Source organism: Microchirus variegatus, assembly GCF_963457635.1.
Source record: "Microchirus variegatus genome assembly, chromosome: 18".
Lineage (NCBI taxonomy): Eukaryota > Metazoa > Chordata > Actinopteri > Pleuronectiformes > Soleidae > Microchirus > Microchirus variegatus.
Window position 1 is genome coordinate 19,144,979 of NC_139819.1, and position 17,688 is coordinate 19,162,666.

General features: G+C 41.2%; 1 protein-coding gene across 1 annotated transcript; it reads left to right on the forward strand.

Moving 5' to 3' along the window:
- Window positions 1-12,761: 12,761 nt before the first annotated feature.
- On the forward strand, window positions 12,762-14,059 carry LOC310939706 (interleukin-1 beta-like; the record flags this gene model as incomplete). The annotated part of the gene is made up of 4 exons (XM_083904521.1): window positions 12,762-12,915; window positions 13,269-13,433; window positions 13,551-13,684; window positions 13,838-14,059. 4 exons carry the CDS (start codon window positions 12,762-12,764, stop codon window positions 14,057-14,059), a joined length of 675 nt encoding a protein of 224 aa, XP_083760647.1.
- Window positions 14,060-17,688: the final 3,629 nt, after the last annotated feature.

Consider the following 17,688-nt stretch of genomic DNA (forward strand, 5'->3'; position numbering starts at 1 on the left):
TTTACTAGAACACAATCATTATCAGAGCCGGACAGTAATATTTACTTGAGTACAGTACAGTAGTATAATTTTAAGGGATCTGTAATTTACTCGAGTATAATTTTTGGGGAGTACTCATGACTTTACGTAAGTACATTTGAGAGGCAACTATTGTACTCTTTACTCCACTACATTTCTATCCATAGGCGTGACCCATGAAAGTGACTTGATTTTACTTTCAATTACTTTTACATTCTTCAAGACGTTTCTATACGTAAATGTAAGCACTGTTGCAGTAGTAATGCAATATTTAGAAAATGTACTCTTGATACTCAAGTACTTTTAAAAACAAGTACTTCAGTACTTTTACTTAAGTAGACATCTGACTAGTACTTTTACTTGTACTTGAGTAAAATTTAGCAAGGGTTATCTGTACTTTTACTCAAGTAATAAAGCTGTGTACTCTGTCCGCCTCTGATCATTACACAGGATGTGATGAAAGCACCTTGAGGGCGAGTACAGGTGTTATTATCAGCTTTACCTATTATTTAGAATGTCTTTCGTCACATTGATGAAATCCACCTCAAATCCTTCATGAGGACTTAGCAGGAAATTCAGGGCAACGAAGAACCAACGTCATCATTATTGTTATTGTGAATTTCCTGAATTTCACGATGTTCATATACAGAGGTTATGAGAATGTACAATACAGACTTTCTTATATCCTTTTATTTTTTCAGCACAACCAACGACATTTTCACCAACTGTATAAACACACCTGAGCAAAAACTACTCTACTTGACATTTGTAAATTGGTCACAGTTCAAAGTTCACTTGACTCCTTTTTATCAACAAAAAGAAAATTAAAAACAGTCTATTTTGTGACTTATGCTCAATCATTGCTCCTTTATATCACTGCTAAATATGTGATTTAAATGAATCCTAACTTTGACTCAATGTGACACCTATAAACACACACCAGATGTCCATATAAGGAGTTTATCATTTATAATGGGTTCACCTGCGGCACAGATCCGTGCCGTGTGAGCACACGGGGTAAAAAAAATTAACGTCATGATGCTTAAAGGCCCTACTTTCAAATTAATTTAGATTAGTTTACTAAAGTGCATATAAGTCTCATACTAGCCCTTTATTAGTAAATATGAAACACATTAACATTAACACCTTAAGAAAAGTCTTCATTCATGTCGTAACAGGGGGAGAATACGGTTCTGTAGAATAAGGTTCTGTAGAATACGGTTCTTTAGAATAAGGTTCTGTAGAATAAAGTTCTTTAGAATAAGCTTTTTAGAATAAGGTTCTGTAGAATAAGGTTATTTAGAATAAGGTTCTGTAGAATAAGGTCATTTAGAACAAGGTTCTGTAGAATAAGGTTCTTTAGAATAAGCTTTTTAAAATATGGTTCTGTAGAATAAGGTCCTTTAGAACAAGGTTCTGTAGAATAAGGTTCTGTAGAATATGGTTCTGTAGAATATGGTTCTGTAGAATAAGGATCTGTAGAATAAGGTTCTGTAGAATAAAGTTCTTTAGAATAAGGTTCTGTAGAACAAGGTTCTTTAGAATACGGTTCTGTAGAATAAGGTTCTTTAGAACAAGGTTCTGTAGAATAAGCTTTTCAGAATAAGGTTCTTTAGAATAAGGTTCTGTAGAATAAGATTCTTTAGAATAAGCTTTTTAGAATAAGGTTCTTTAGAATATGGTCCTTTAGAACAAGGTTCTGTAAAATAAGGTTCTGTAGAATATGGTTCTTTAGAACAAGGTTCTGTAAAATAAGGTTCTGTAAAATAAGGTTCTGTAGAATAAGGTTCTTTAGAATAAGGTTCTGTAGAATAAGGTTCTGTAGAATAAGGTTCTTTAGAATATGGTTCTTTAGAATACGGTTCTGTAGAATAAGGTTCTGCAGAACAAGGTTCTTTAGAATAAGGTTATTTAGAATAAGGTTTTTAGAACAAGGTTTCTGTAGAATAAGGGTCTTTAGAATACGGTTCTTTAGAATAAGCTTTTCAGAATAAGGTTCTTTAGAATATGGTTCTGTAGAATAAGGTTCTTTAGAATAAGGTTATTTAGAATACGGTTCTGTAGAATAAGGTTCTTTAGAATAAGCTTTTTGGAATAAGGTTCTTTAGAATATGGTTCTTTAGAATAAGGTTCTTCAGAATACGGTTCTGTAGAATAAGGTTCTTTAGAATAAGGTTCTGTAGAATACGGTTCTTTAGAATACGGTTCTGTAGAATAAGGTTCTGTAGAATACGGTTCTTTAGAATAAGCTTTTTAAAATATGGTTCTGTAGAATAAGGTTCTTTAGAATAAGATTCTGTAGAATAAGGTTCTTTAGAATAAGGTTCTGTAGAATAAGGTTCTTTAGAATAAGGTTCTTTAGAATAAGGTTCTGTAGAATATGGTTCTTTAGAATAAGGTTCTGTAGAATAAGGTTCTGTAGAACAAGGTGCTTAATGATAACTGATTAATGACTGATATTCAGTGTTTTCCAGGTGGTTATTAGGCAGTTGGAGCAATAAGGTTTGTGTGCCTTGCTTAGAGTTACAGGGTGGGGACTAGAACCGGCAACCCTCTAATTACAAGGCCAGTTCCCTTTCCCCCCTGCTCTATATAATTTTTAATGACATGACAGCGTGACTGGTGCTTTGTCAGCAAACATGACACTGAGAGATAAATGTGTTTCCTTTCTATATCTGACCTCAGTGAAGCTTTGACAAATAATCACGTCTAATAAAAAAGCATTCTGACATTTCATCAGCACAAATAACGGCTCAGGAGAATTTTCACGTTTGCAAAAATAACATCAAGTATTTTTAAAAGTCAGTCATTCCATTGTGTCGTTTCAACTTTTCTTCACTTCCTCATTTTTCTGAAAAACAACAGAGTGGATGTGAAACAGAGCAGTGAAAAAAACATGAGTCACCAACAATAAAAGGAGAGTGAATCACACACACACACCTTTCAACACTATATTATTATGTACACACACACACACACACACACAAAGAGACACGCTCGCGTGCACATTCACACACACAGAGAGATACACGAACACGCACACACACACACAAGATTCAATATTCAAGATGAGTTTATTTGTCATATGCACTTTCAACACAAGGTCAACAATGCAATGAAATGCTTGGGATGTAGAGAACCGTTGACTCGCTGACGTAAACCTAAGTACTAGTAACATGCAATGCTACTACATGAAAAAGTGCAAAATACAAGAAGAAACATAAGTGGCAATAAAGAAAGTGAAGTGAATAAAAAAAAAAGTCTAATGAGATGTGAACAGCAGTATAATAATAAAGTGAGCAGCAGTATGATAAATGTATTTTCTTATTACACACAGTAAATATTGCACAGGTAAATGAGGTAGAATACAATGATACATTGGTGTTAATGCAGCAGCAATAAACATATCATGTATCACCGAAAGTGATTTAGTGCAGAGTTCGGTATTGTGGGTGTTATTCAGAGTATTGTGGGTGTTATTCAGAGTATTGTGGGTGTTATTCAGTGCTTAACAAATTTGTTAAGCACTGAATAACACCCAGAATACTCTGTGGATGGGAGAGAGTGTGTGGAGTGTGTGGAGAGAGTGTGTGTGAATGGATGGGACTCTCTCCCATCCATTCACACTCTTTCAAGTTCCTGTGTTTTCCCTGCTGCTCCGTGTCTTTGCTCTCTCTCTGCAGGAGGCGTGGTTGACCCACTTTCCGGATGACGCTGGTGATCACAGCACCTGTGCGATTCCACCCAGCTGCTCCTGATCACCAATCAGGAGCGCTCATAAGCGAGGACCAGTCGTGACACCAGCGTCAGATAGTAGTTTCGCTACCGCCGGTAAAGGACCACTCTACTTGCTACTAGAAACTATTGACTCCTGTACGGTACTCACCTCGTCTCCTCTCCAGGTCACCACGTCTCCTGCTGACGGCAAAGGCACGGAAGTTCCGCCGATCGATATTCTCCTGGGATCGCCTCAGTCTTCCGCCTGCTTCCTCCTCGTCCCCTCCTCGCCGTACAGCAACCGCTGTTTCTTCACGGACCTTCCTGTCTTCAGTGATTCTCCTCCGCTCACCTTCGCCTCAGCCGAGGCGCGGCCGTTTCCTCGTCCCTTCCTGTGGAAGCGTCCTTCGTCTACCCTCCTCGTCTCTTGAGCAGCTAACAGCAACGCGAGTGAGTCCGTTCCGTGGGGAACATAACTACGAACTTTAAACCTGCCACAGAGGAACGGCTGTTCCTTCGCCTTCCAGCTGCAGACTGACTCACATTCACATACACATATTTACCTTGTTGTTAGCTTTTCACTTACCTGACGTATAAATAAAGTCCTTTAAATCTTCCTCGTGGTCTTGTCTGCATCCGAGTCCTCCGTATTTAGTCATCAGTATTTCCCATTAAGGGAAAACCGTAACATTACTATCTGACCAAGAATGGATTCGGCAGACATCGAGGCAGTAGGACGAGCGTTAGCAGCCCATGGCATATGTGGCAGGATGGTCTTTTCCTTCCCATCCTTTCCCCCCTCCTCCTTGCTCCATCCACATCAGGTGTGGATTTGCGCGCTGATTGATGGGCGGCGCTGCATACTTTTCTTATACTGGTCTGGTCACACCTGTGGCCGCCCTTTCTTTCCGGTTCTGCTCGTCCCCCGTGGTGGCTGTGGCCTGGTGTGGCAGAGCCGGTGCAGGCGCTGGAGCCTCTGTGGTGTGTCTCGAGTGTGGTGAAGTCCTGTTTGGCGTGGTGGATCATCTTGGAGCATGTTTCCTCTTGTAAAACAGCGCAGCAGGTTGCTGTTGCCGTGGGGCAGCGTTGTCCCGCTGGAAGCCATCCGTTTGTGGTGTGTCTGGAGTGTGGTGAAGCCCTGTTTGGCATGGTGGATCATCTTGGCACACGTTTCCTATTGTAAAATCAACAGCGCAGCAGGTTGCTGTTGCCATGGGGCCGAGTTGCCCCGCTGGAGGCCGTCCGTGTGTGGTTGTGGCTCTACTCCAAGACACGGCTGCCTTCGTCTCTGCTTGTCCCACCTGTGCCCGTGGTAAGACTTCGAATCGCCCGCCTGCAGGACTCCTCAACTCTCTCTCCATCCCTCATCGCCCGTGGTCCCACATCGCTGTCGACTTTGTCACAGGCCTCCCTCCCTCTGACAATAACACCACGGTTCTGACCGTCGTCGATCGATTCTCCAAGTCAGTGCACTACATCCCCCTCCCCAAACTACCCTCCGCCACTGAGACCGGTGACCTGCTGGTGCAACATGTCTTCCGCCTCCACGGGATCCCCGCAGACAATGTCTCCGACAGAGGTCCACAATTCTCGTCGTTTTGCTATGGAAGGCGTTTTGCTCTGCCCTGGGGGCTTCTGCCAGCTTGTCATCAGGTTACCACCCTCAGTCTAACGGCCAAGCTGAGCGTTCGAACCAGAGCCTGGAGGTCGCCCTACGCTGTGTCTCCGCACGTCATCCCTCCGCCTGGAGCTCCTTCCTGCCATGGATTGAGTACGCCCACAATTCACTCACATCAGCATCTACCGGTGTCTCTCCCTTCATGGCCTCCCTGGGTTACCAGCCACCCCTTTTCAACTGCCAAGAGAGGGAACTGGCCGTCCCTTCTGTCCAATCCAACGTTCAATGCTGCCAGACGGTGTGGCAGGAGGTATGAGCCGCCCTCCTCAGAGCCTCCCAACAGACCCAGAAACAGGCTAACCGGCATCGGAGACCGGCCCCCGACTACCAACCGGGCCAGAAGATGTGGCTCTCCACTAAGGACCTCCCTCTCCAGGTGGAATCTAAGAAGCTGGCTCCCAGATACCAGTCGTGACACCAGCGTCAGATAGTAGTTTCGCTACCGCCGGTAAAGGACCGCTCTACTTGCTACTAGAAACTATTGACTCCTGTACGGTACTCACCTCGTCTCCTCTCCAGGTCACCACGTCTCCTGCTGACGGCAAAGGCACGGAAGTTCCGCAGATCGCTATTCTCCTGGGATCGCCTCCGTCTTCCGCCTGCTTCCTCCTCGTCCCCTCCTCGCCGTACAGCAACCGCTGTTTCTTCACGGACCTTCCTGTCTTCAGTGATTCTCCTCTGCTCACCTTCGCCTCAGCCAAGGCGCGGCCGCTTCCTCGTCCCTTCCTGTGGAAGCGTCCTTCGTCTACCCTCCTCGTCTCTTGACTCTTAACAGCAACGCGAGTGAGTCCGTTCCTTTGGGAACACAACTACAAACTTTAAACCTGCCACAGAGGAACGGCTGTTCCTTCGCCTTCCAGCTGCAGACTGACTCACATTCACATACACATACACATATTTACCTTGTTAGCTGTTCACTTATGTGGGAAATAAATTGTTTTCCTGTTCCCGTGAGGGAGTTTTTAGTGTAAGGTTTTCTGTATGTTCAAAGATAACAATTAACCAACAGTCAAGCTGTGAACAAATGATGGGATTGTAAAAGCAGGGGTCAGCATGAGGTTCACAGGATATCTGTGGGTCATAAACAAAGTGTGTTGTCTTGTTGTAACTTGGATGATTTATGGTGTTTGTAAGATGCTTTGATGTTACTGTATATATGTTTGAGCTCTCTGAAGCAAAGTCAGAGAACATTTAGACCATCTTGGTGACAGAGTCTCTCCTTCATGCATGCAGTAAAGACTTGATTTATTCAACACCGATGACTCCAGAGAAATTTCTTTCACATTTTGGCGACAAGGATGGGATGGACGTTCCACTGCTCAGGTTCTGAGTTCTGACTAAAGGTTATAACCGGTAAGGAAAATTTCCGCTCCACCAAGGAGGACAGGAATTCCGCCTGACGTCAGGAACAGGTACTGACCAGTGGACGCTCCATCTATTTAAAAGTGAGTACAGTGTTTTTTAAATCTTGTGTAATTGGGTGAAACCTATAGGTAGACGGTTGTAATTCCTTTGTGGTTGCTGTCCAGATATTCTTTAATTCCTTTGTGGTTTGAATGTCGATATATTCTATAATTCCTTTGTGGTTTGAATATTTAGATCCGGTGTAATTCCTGTGTGGTAATCGGGACCGTCTCATGTAATTCCTGTGTGGTTTTGGAGACTAGTGCACATGAGTGAAACCTAGGTAGACAGTTGTAATTCCTGTGTGGTTGCTGTCAAGATATTCTAAAAAAAATATTAAATTGAAATTTTTGATTAAAGTCGACTTACAAAATTAAAATTGAGATTGGGTAAAATTTAAAATTCGGCCTAAGTGTTGTCTTGTGTTGTTTTGTGTTGTTTTGTGTTGACCTGAGCTGTCCTGAGCTCAGTATGCAGAGCTTGTGTGAAGAGGAAATGTTGATTGTTATAGTGGATGCATTGCTAAACAGAATGTGTCTTAAAAATAAGAAGGAGAAGAAAAGAAGAGTGTGTTAGTATGAAATGGCATGAGAAAATGGGGTGGTACTTTGTGTTGGATTGTGGATGGTAATCAAGTGCTTTGGGGGTTTTTGGATGTTGAAGAGACTGGTATAAAATGATAGAAGTTGATGGTGTTGGAGTAAATGGTGAATGAACTGTTTCTAAGAGCTGATTTCTTGTGCTGAACAAGAAGAGCTGCTTCTGTGGGGAGAGTTGAACAGGCTGAACTCACACAGTGACAGAGAGACAGAAAGAAGGGGGGTTTCAGAATAAGAAAAGTAAGGTCATGAAAGATTGAGGAAAGTAGTAAAAAGGGAAAGATTTTGAAATTGAGGTTTGTTTAAAATGTTTGAAATATATATACATATATATTTAAAAAATAAAAACAACAGTAACAATAAATTAACACATTAATTAATTAAATAAATAAATGATAGGAACTGTGTATTTTGTTATAAGAACTATATATTTCTTGTCACCATGGAGATGATGATGTGTGGCTGGGGCTGAGTTAACTCAGCTTAATTTGTTCCTGTGTTTTATATGATGCATGAGATGGTTAATGAAAGGATGATTGTTTATGACGAAGTGTCCCTGATCAAGACACTAAGTCCTTAACAGCTCCTGATAAGTGTGTGATATGTAGAGCATGAATGTGAATGGGTGAATGGGAGAATTGAAGCTGTTCAAGAGTGCTTTGAGAGGCCCAGTTGATAAATAATAATATTAATTTTTAAGATGAATGTGTGACATGATTTTGTGTAAAAACAAATGGTTTTGTCTCATTATAAGAAAAGAAGTGTGCTAAAGGATGTTGTTGATGGATGTGAAAATGACTGAAGTGGTTATAAACTAACATATACATCTGAAATATATTCCAGTCACTATAGGGTTGAAATAATTAATTCAAAATAAAAATGAATAATAATTAAGGTAATCTAGAATAAGTGAAGTTTACTGTGTGAAGAAACATCTGAACACATAATCTAGGCGACTGGCGACCCTGATCCAATCACTGACTCCACTAACAGACCTGACTGACGAATAAGGAAAAAAAAACTCTGCAAAAATAACTTTGAGTGTCTGTGTGAGAATGTCTCTCTGAGTAATTTGAAGAGTGTCTTGAAGACTATGTGTTTGTGCTGAAAGTTGTCCAAAGTGTGTTTAGGATTGAATCTGCCTCCTCCATGTGCTGTTCAGACTCCGTGTCTGCACCCCTCCTCCCTCAGAGACACACAGCAGGACAATCACCTACAGCTAAATGACAATCCAACTCTACAGGAGGTAGAAGCTGTGTGTTGTAGATGTTTTAAACTCAGATGGCCCAACATCTGACCGGCCAACTGGTCGATATCCTCAGCTGTTGGATCAGTGCGGTTCAACAACATGATGGCCAGCCTGGCTGAAGCTGTGCTTGCTGTTATCCCTTTAAGAGTGTGTTGGACTGAGATCCACAACACAATACAAAAGGAGGGTGAGTTAGCAGCTGACTACCGTACACATATGGACTCTGTTTTCGCAGCTCACTCTGGCATCGACGCAGACAATGAGGCATACGATGACCTGCTCGTTCGTGTCATGGCTACATGTGTCAGATGGGAAACTGGGACCATAGCGAATGTCTGGACACACGTTCTGCACACTGAACGAAATAAGATAGATTTGGACTCTATCCAAACACAAAAACTTCAGACTGCTCAACTGATACTTTGACATCTATTCCTCCACCGAGGAATGAAGAAAGACTGTTAACATTAAGGGAGCACAAAGATACAGAAGTGGTATGGGTTTGTCACTCATGCAGGATCAGGAGATCCCAGAAGGCATGGATAAAACATTCACAACCACAGAGAAACTTGTCTTTTGTTGTATTCTGTATTCTGAGACTTGGAAAAACATTAACCTATACCAATATGTTTGCAGTAAAGAGTTAGTTGATAAAACCATGTGATTTCCCAAATAAATTATGTTGACACTTTGTGTCAAAAGAGAGGAATGTGGGAAATAAATTGTTTTCCTGTTCCCATTAGGGAGTTTTTAGTGTAAGGTTTTCTGTATGTTCAAAGATAACAATTAACCAACAGTCAAGCTGTGAACAAATTATGGGATTGTAAAGCAGGGGTCGGCATGAGGTGCACAGGATGACATTTGTGGGTCATAAACAAAGTGTGTTGTCTTGTTGTAACTTGCTTTGATGTGACTGTATATATGTTTGAGATCTCTGAAGCAAAGTCAGAGAACATTTAGACCATCTTGGTGACAGAGTCTCTCCTTGCATGCAGTAAAGACTTGACGTAGAAATAAAGTCCTTTAAATCTTCCTCATGGTCTTGTCTGCATCCGAGTCCTCCGTATGTAGTCATTGGTATTTCCCATTAAGGGAAATAAAACGTAACATGTATTAGACCACCTGTCATAAAAACTTCAATATTATTTTATATTTCACCTTTTTATAGCCACATTTGAGCTGGCTTACTTCTGTGAGAAGTCAGAAATTAATCAAACTTAACATTCAACCACTAACACTAATGTTTGTGTCCAGGAATGCTTATAAATAATAATAATCATCATATAATATAATGCCATCATTTGACATCAAGAAATACTCAAGAAATAATCAAGAAATAATAATGTGCTTTACAAAATGTCAAAGAGTACATTTGAAAATTCTTGGGTAGCAATAATGATTGTATTTTAGCATGAAAGAACATATATATATGTATAATTGTGATTATATATCATTTAAAGAGCTTCTACATACTGGTGTATTAAGCATAAAAGATCATAATAATGATGTTGATAATTACCGATGCTGTGTCTGTGGGTGTTTGGTCTAATAAAACACTGATTAGGAGCATGTTTAATCTTTTTATTACACTTGTCCATATGTTAATATATGTGTCTTTGTTTGTTTTATTGGTGAACTGTGTATTGCAGCATATCAGAACAAACACTTTTGCTGTGAAATTCTGTCAACATCATCATGATGAAATATTGTCTCCACAGACTTGAACTTCATAGTTCATATATGATGATGACGACGGTCAACAGGACAAAGCATTACATTTAAACAGAAGCTGTAAACAATTCAAGAACAACAGTGAAGAAAATTTGCAAAACTAAACAGAAATAGAGAAAAGAAATAAGTTAACCTTTGACCTTCAGCTATTGATCTTTGTGGCTGTTAATAACAGATGGATGGACCAAACAAATGAGGAAAAACAAAACACTAACATCGGCCAGCCTCAACAGTGACACGTTGACAGCTACGTCATTCTTGAATTTCCCCAAAGTGGATCTAATCTAATCTAATCTAGAATGAGGTGTGCTCATGTCTCCACCAGCTCAGTGGTGGAGGGAGTCGTCTTTCAACTGGAAGGTTGTGGGTTTGATTCCATTGGTCTACATGTAGCCCACTTGTACTTGTCCTTGGAGAAGACACTTTTCTACGAGAATTTACGATAACGAAAACATTTTTATTGTCTCCTTCTCCTCAATAATGACATATTAGCAGAGGTGGAAAGTCATGAACTATTAGTTAATGTCATTTTACTTTTACACATCTCTATTGAACTAAAATTTTAAATTAAATTAAAATGAAAAAATCCACACACTGGAAACTTTGTCAGTGAATTAAAAGTGAATAAAGAATGTAGAAGTAACTTTTTTTTTACACCACTTCTTTTACTTGAGTAGAATGTTTCAGTACTATCTCCACCTCTGCATAATAATAATAATAATAATAATAATAAAAATAATAATAAATAGGAAAACATTTTATTTATGTTCAGGACACTCAAGGTCACCGTATAAAGTACAAAGATAGTACAAAATGTGAATGTCACGGGCAACACTGCTTTACTGAGAATCAGTGTTTGTGAATATGAAAAAGAAACTGAATATGAATCTAATCTCTCTTCACCATGTTTGAAGCTTGTACAATAACTCTATACAAGATGAAAACATATACTATATTTAGCATTATCTTTTGTTTTTGTTGCAGTTATGTCCTAAATCACACCTGCTCTAGAACATGAAGACCACACAGATCATTAACTATCACAGATCGGCAGGGATGTGAAGAAATGTCAGATAAAGCCATTATTATGCAATCAACTCTACTTTGACTGAATGGAATTTTTCTCTCTCTCATCAAAAGAACCAGAAAACTCCACAGAGAGTGTGTTATGTGTAGATTGGTCATTCTCATGCAGCAGCTTTCAGCAGTTATTAATCAATGCTTTCCCATTTGAGTGCAGTGTCACTAAATGTGTTTGCGTAGTGCCATGTTTTTAAGTTTTTTTTCATTTATATTTCAAGTTTTTAGGTTTTTTTTCATTTATTTTTTCACGTTTTTAAGTTTTTTTCCTTTTTTTTCATGTTTTTAAGTTTTTTTTCCATTTATTTTTTCATGTTTTTTAGTTTTTTTTCATTTATTTTTCATGTTTTTTGTCCAGTTTGTCTCGACGCTGTCACACTTTTCACTGTCTTTTTATATAATGTTTTCATGCCATGTTCTGTTCTGTATTTGTCTTTCTAAGGCCATGATTGTACAGACAAAGATAAAGAAGAACACATTTAACGGCTCATGTGTCATGTAAAAAATGACCAAAAAAAAGAACATTACTTATTGCTGTTTCTTTTATCCACTACTTTATTTAAACGCACACACTTGGATATGTTATTTTTTTAGAGGTTTACACCTGGATGTGTTTTAGTTCAATGACTTGTTAAAAACTAAAGCCTGATACAGTGACCTGTCTGACTGAGAACCTTCTCAGATATCTTGTTATATATAATAATATGTTATATATTTACTTTAAAAGTTTTTAGCCTATAGATGGAGGTGGACTATCTGTTTCATTGATGTACATGTCACCATTAAAATATAAAGGGCTAAATACATAAGTCAATGAATAGATGCTTGTGTTGTGTTGTGTTGTGTTGCAATCCCTATCATACCACCGCAGTGTGTCCAGAATTTCATCATCACAGTGAGCGCAACACAAAAGACCTTCCCACTTCCTGTCTGTGGAGGAAAATTCCCGTAGTGATTGTAGTGAATGGGTATATAAAGGCAGCAGCAGGTTAGTACAGGCAGACAGAACAACACTGACAAACAGAGCTTCACACAGCTTCACAGAGCACACTAATACAACTCCTTCGCTGACTTCAACAGGTAAATGGACTTTTCTTTTTCCTTCTGAATCTATTTTATACTGATAGAAAGGATCAATTTCAACTAAGGGACAATTATAAACTGCTGCATACATCTGTATGCACATGTGTTTAGGTAAAAGGTAAACACAGAAATCTTTTCCTGTCCCCCTGTAGATCTTTATCCATTTAAGAAAAGGATGGAATGTGCAATGTTGAGCCCTGTGATGCCTGAAGGACTGGGTCTGGAGATCTCCCAGCATCCTCTGAAGATGAGGCGTGTGGTGAACCTCATCATTGCCATGGAGAGGCTGAAGGCCAGCAGGTTCGACTTCAGAGATGAAAACCTGCTCAACATCATGCTGGAGAGTATCGTGGAAGGTAAATACCACCAATGAAGCGTTATCTCAACACCGCTGCATCAAAGGAATGTCCTCTGTATGTCAGTGTGGATAAAGTCTCAAAAGGCCACTGAATAGAATGTTGCCCATGAAGTCCTTCACAATCAGGTCTTACAAGTGTCATTGGTGTAGTATGAGAATTTAGCTCTGGAGCCATGAGTGTCCTCTTGTTAGCCTATTTTCAGATATAATGCTTAGTGTTTTCTGAAACCATCCATTAATTTTCAGTGGTTTCTCTTTTACTGTTGTCAGTCCTAAGGTCGACTGACCTTCAGAGAGATGAAGCTATAACAAAAGGGGAACTGATCAAATGTTCCCTTTCTTTCCCCTCAGAACATATTGTGTTTGAACTCAGTGCGACTCCACCTGACGAGTTCAGCAGGACAGGAGTGTACCAGTGCAGCATCACGGACACGCAGAAGAGGAACTTTGTTTTGGTGGAAAACAGCATGGAGCTGCACGCTGTCATGTTGCAGGGAGGCAGTGACAACCGCAAAGGTAGTTACATCATTGTTTGACTTGATATTTGAATATGAAGGTGATCAAATCCTCATGTCCCTTTAGCAAAATGCTCAAAAATTGAATCATATCCTGTGTTTTTATTTCCCCCTGCAGTTTATCTGAACATGTCAACCTATGTGCACCCCTCGCCCAGCACTGAGGCCAGACCTGTAGCTCTGGGCATTAAAGACACTAATCTCTACCTGTCATGTCACATGGGAGATGGTGAGCCAACCCTGCATTTGGAGGTAAAACTGCTCACTATCTTCCCTGTTATTAGCTTTTCCTGCTATTCAAAGCAGTTGTTTGTGTTGTTTTCAGTGAACATTTATAGATGAAACTATAATATGAATAATATCATGTATATTAAACAATGTCACATGTCCCTTTTCACCCCTCAGGCAGTGGAGGACAAAAGCTCTCTGTCGACAGTCAGTGCAGAGAGTGACATGTTGAGGTTTCTGTTCTATAAACAGGACACAGGTGTGAGCCTGAGCACTCTGATGTCTGCTCGATTCCCTAACTGGTTCATCAGCACAGCAGACGAGGACAACAGGGCTGTGGACATGTGCACACAGACGGCTCAACGCTACAGAACCTTCAACATCCAGAGGCAGAGCTAGAATCTGCCTCTGCCTCTATGTAATGTGGATCAGTTCATTTGATTTACATAGTCAACAAATGAGAACAGTATTTACTGTATGTACTAAGTACAGAACGTGAAATACTTTGTGTATTGACATAGTCAAGTTTCACCACCAGGTGGCGTTGTTGTGCTGTCTGGTGATCACCCTTTGGGTTTACAAAACCACCTGCTTTTATCTATCTATTTATTTATTTATCCATCTATTTATGCAACATTTCAACATTGTTTGTGTGTATTTGAACATCTTCTTACTAACATTTAAAGTATTATAATGCCATGCAAAATTTAAATAAAGCTTTTATAACCGACAGTATTTGGATTTGTGTTGAATGTGTTTGCTATAATATGACATAACTAAAGTAATAACGCTGTGAAGAAAGTAATAATATATACAGTAATATATATCCAAACATTTAAATAGATCCAGCAAGTCCTACAACAACCTGACACAACACAGATATCTTCCTGGCCTGGTCGTGTTTGTGCACTTTTGTATTTGACAGAGAAAAATATGTTTCAGGTCAACTAACTAACTGATAGACTGAGTTTAAAAAAACAAACACAGGTGCTCAAATTCCTATTTCTATTTACTAATGTCCATGTTTTTCTTCACAGCCCTGGGACCTGGTCTAGACCAGTGCTTCTCAAAGGTCGAGCAAAATCAACTACAGACTTTTCACAGGAGCCAGATTTATTCCCAATAAGATCATTTGCTTTCTCATCATCCTCCTCTTCCTCACTTATACTTCACACACTGCTATAGGGACATTATATTAGTAGACTCTAGTTATTATGATTGAATTATAATATTATAAACCAATTATAAACCATGTTGATAAAAGGTGTTTGAAGATGCTGTTGTAAGTGAGTATTAAATTCATGTTATTTATAATAGCATGAATCCCTATACGACTGTGACCAAAGCAAACAACATTCAGAAAATCAACTCTATATTCAGCTGTTAACTGCTATATCATTTCAAGTTATAAAAGTGTGCTTTTGGTTCAATTGATCTTTTTAATAATGTTTAAATGAATTATTTATTGCAATAATCACAATCATATGATCTCAACATAAAAGAACTTTCAAGTTAATCTTCATGAAAACAATTGTCATTGTGTCCACAGGACACCTTGAGACATGGACATAGGCTTTTATAGATCTTTATATTCTATATTTTTAATTCATGGAGTTTCATGTTTGAAAAACATTCCTAAAGGCCATAAAAAGCCCAGACAAATCTTATTTCTCAGAGTGACGTCACAGCTGTGTACGAGCACAGCCAATCGCGGTCATGAGGCGTCTCGGGAACGGCGCTACTGTCAGTGAACCGTACGTAGGAGAAATGTGAATAAATGAAGACAATGATCGGGTTTCATTTACATTTTTAAAATATTATCACAAAGCAGGTTTTCGTTGTTTATTCGTCGCTCATTAACATTTATTTTCAAACCTATTATCGATGTATTAACGAGCTGCTGTGTGGATTCATTGAGGAGAGGAGACTGACATGTTGCACTTTATCACTGTGTTCAGTCCCGGACATCGTGACACTGATGACGGTGTGCGCTGTGGAGCTGTGACCATGTGATGATGTCAATGTGACACTGATGACGGTGTGGACTGTGGAGCTGTGATGCACTGAGACCTCTATCGGTTCAAGAAGTTAAGCCCAATTTATACTCCTGTGTAAAGTCCTCTGCATCAATGGAGAGCCTGTCGGGGAGCCTCTGCGTCGTCTCCGACTGCACAAAATATTTTTTAAGTGTCCGTCACTCTGTCAAGGGACAACGGAGACGGCAAGAGCTGCGATTGGTCCTCAGGACAGGCCGAGCTAAGCTGCTCTGTGCCGGCTCACAGTGCGCACCGAGCGTCCACAGAGGCGACGCTGATCACCACCAACAACGTTGCTGCCAAACTATAAATACGTCATATCTTAACACACACAGCACATGTTTAGACTCTAAATGGCCAATTGCTCACCTCAAATTATCTTAAAACTGCGTTCCGTCTTTCTCTCTCGGCCGCCATTGCTCACTGTAGCCTGAAGCACAACAACCTTGCACAGTGACCCCTACTGATCGGGCGGGAAATTGCAGCATGTATCCGTCACCACGACGCAGAAGTATGAAGGCTCGAGGGGTCTCCGTGGTGATGCAGTCGGATAACGCATTAAGCAGTCGGAGAAGTATAATGTGGCCTTTACTGTTAAATGTGATGAACACGCGAATTAGAATTGAATATAAACGTGTTGAGTGAAAGAATCGGGAGTTATAAAACTACTTTTACACGTTGTTGTTGTTCCTGATAATAATTATATAATTATATAAGGGAAATCAGGCAAATGTCCATGTGCATGTCCAAGCGCTCGCACATGGCAGCAAACACCCGAGACTCGAAATATCTGCGCTGGTTGCTGTGTATAGTCCCCACAGTGCCAAACCGGCTGAACATCCCCTCCACCAATGCATCCGCCACCGTCTCTGCTTCCTGGTCTGGGATGGCGTACGCCTCTGGCCACTTTGTGGAGTAGTCCATTGCTGCTAGGACATAGCAGTTACCCCCGATCCGAGCGCGGAAAGGGGCCCATGATGTCCACAGTGACCCTTTCCATTGGTGCGCCTGCTGGTTGTTGCTGCAGTAGGGCACGTGATTGGTCCTGAGGCCCTTTGTGAGAGGAAGAGGCATCGCAGCTGTGGCAGAAGTCCTCGACATCTCTTCGCTGCAGGCCCCAGTAGTAACTCTGGCGCAGGCGGCGGAGGGTCTTAGTAACGCCGAAGTGTCCTGCCCCTGAGCCCCCATGGCAAGCCTCAAGCACAGCTGACCTCAGTGCTCTTGGAACCACAACTTGCCACCTCTCCTCCCCCATGGAAGGGTCCCGCCATGCCCGTTGCAGCACGCCTTCTTTCAGCCGAAGTGTCTCGACTTAGCCCACAGACTCTTAGTTGCGATGGAGAGCCCCGTAATGTCACTCCACGGTGGCCTCTGCCCGTCCTCGAGCCACTGTAGCACCAGCTGTAGATCGGGGTCGTTCTCCTGCTGTGACCTCCATTCCGGCGTCTCCACCACGTGCAGAATTCTACAAGAGAGCTGGGCTGGGTTATCGGGCTGTGTGAGCTCATTTTCCCTCTCCTCTCGCTTCTCGCAGTAGCGCCTGCCCTATGAGCAACGGTGAAGTCAAATGTCTGCAGTTCTTCCAGCAAACGGGCCACCTGCCCCTCTGGCTCCCTGAAAGACATAAGCCACTGCAGGGCAGCATGAAGTGTCTCACAGCCGTCACAACAGCTAGGAGCTCCCGCCGTGTGACGCAGAAACGTTTGAGAATCCGGCTAAAGTACGCCACCACCTTCTCTCCGTCTGGCCCCACCTGCGACAGCACAGCCCCCAATCCAACATTGCTGGCGTCAGTGTCCAAGACGAAAGGCAGGGCGGGGTCAGGTGGCACAAGAACAGGGGACTCAGTCAGGGCTCTCCGGAGGGTATCAAATGCCTGCTGACACTATGGGCCCCAACTGAACACACAGTCCTTCTGCAGCAGGCGAAAGAGTGGTGCTGCGATTGACGAAAACCCCCGCACAAACCTCCTATAATAAGAGGCCAGACCCA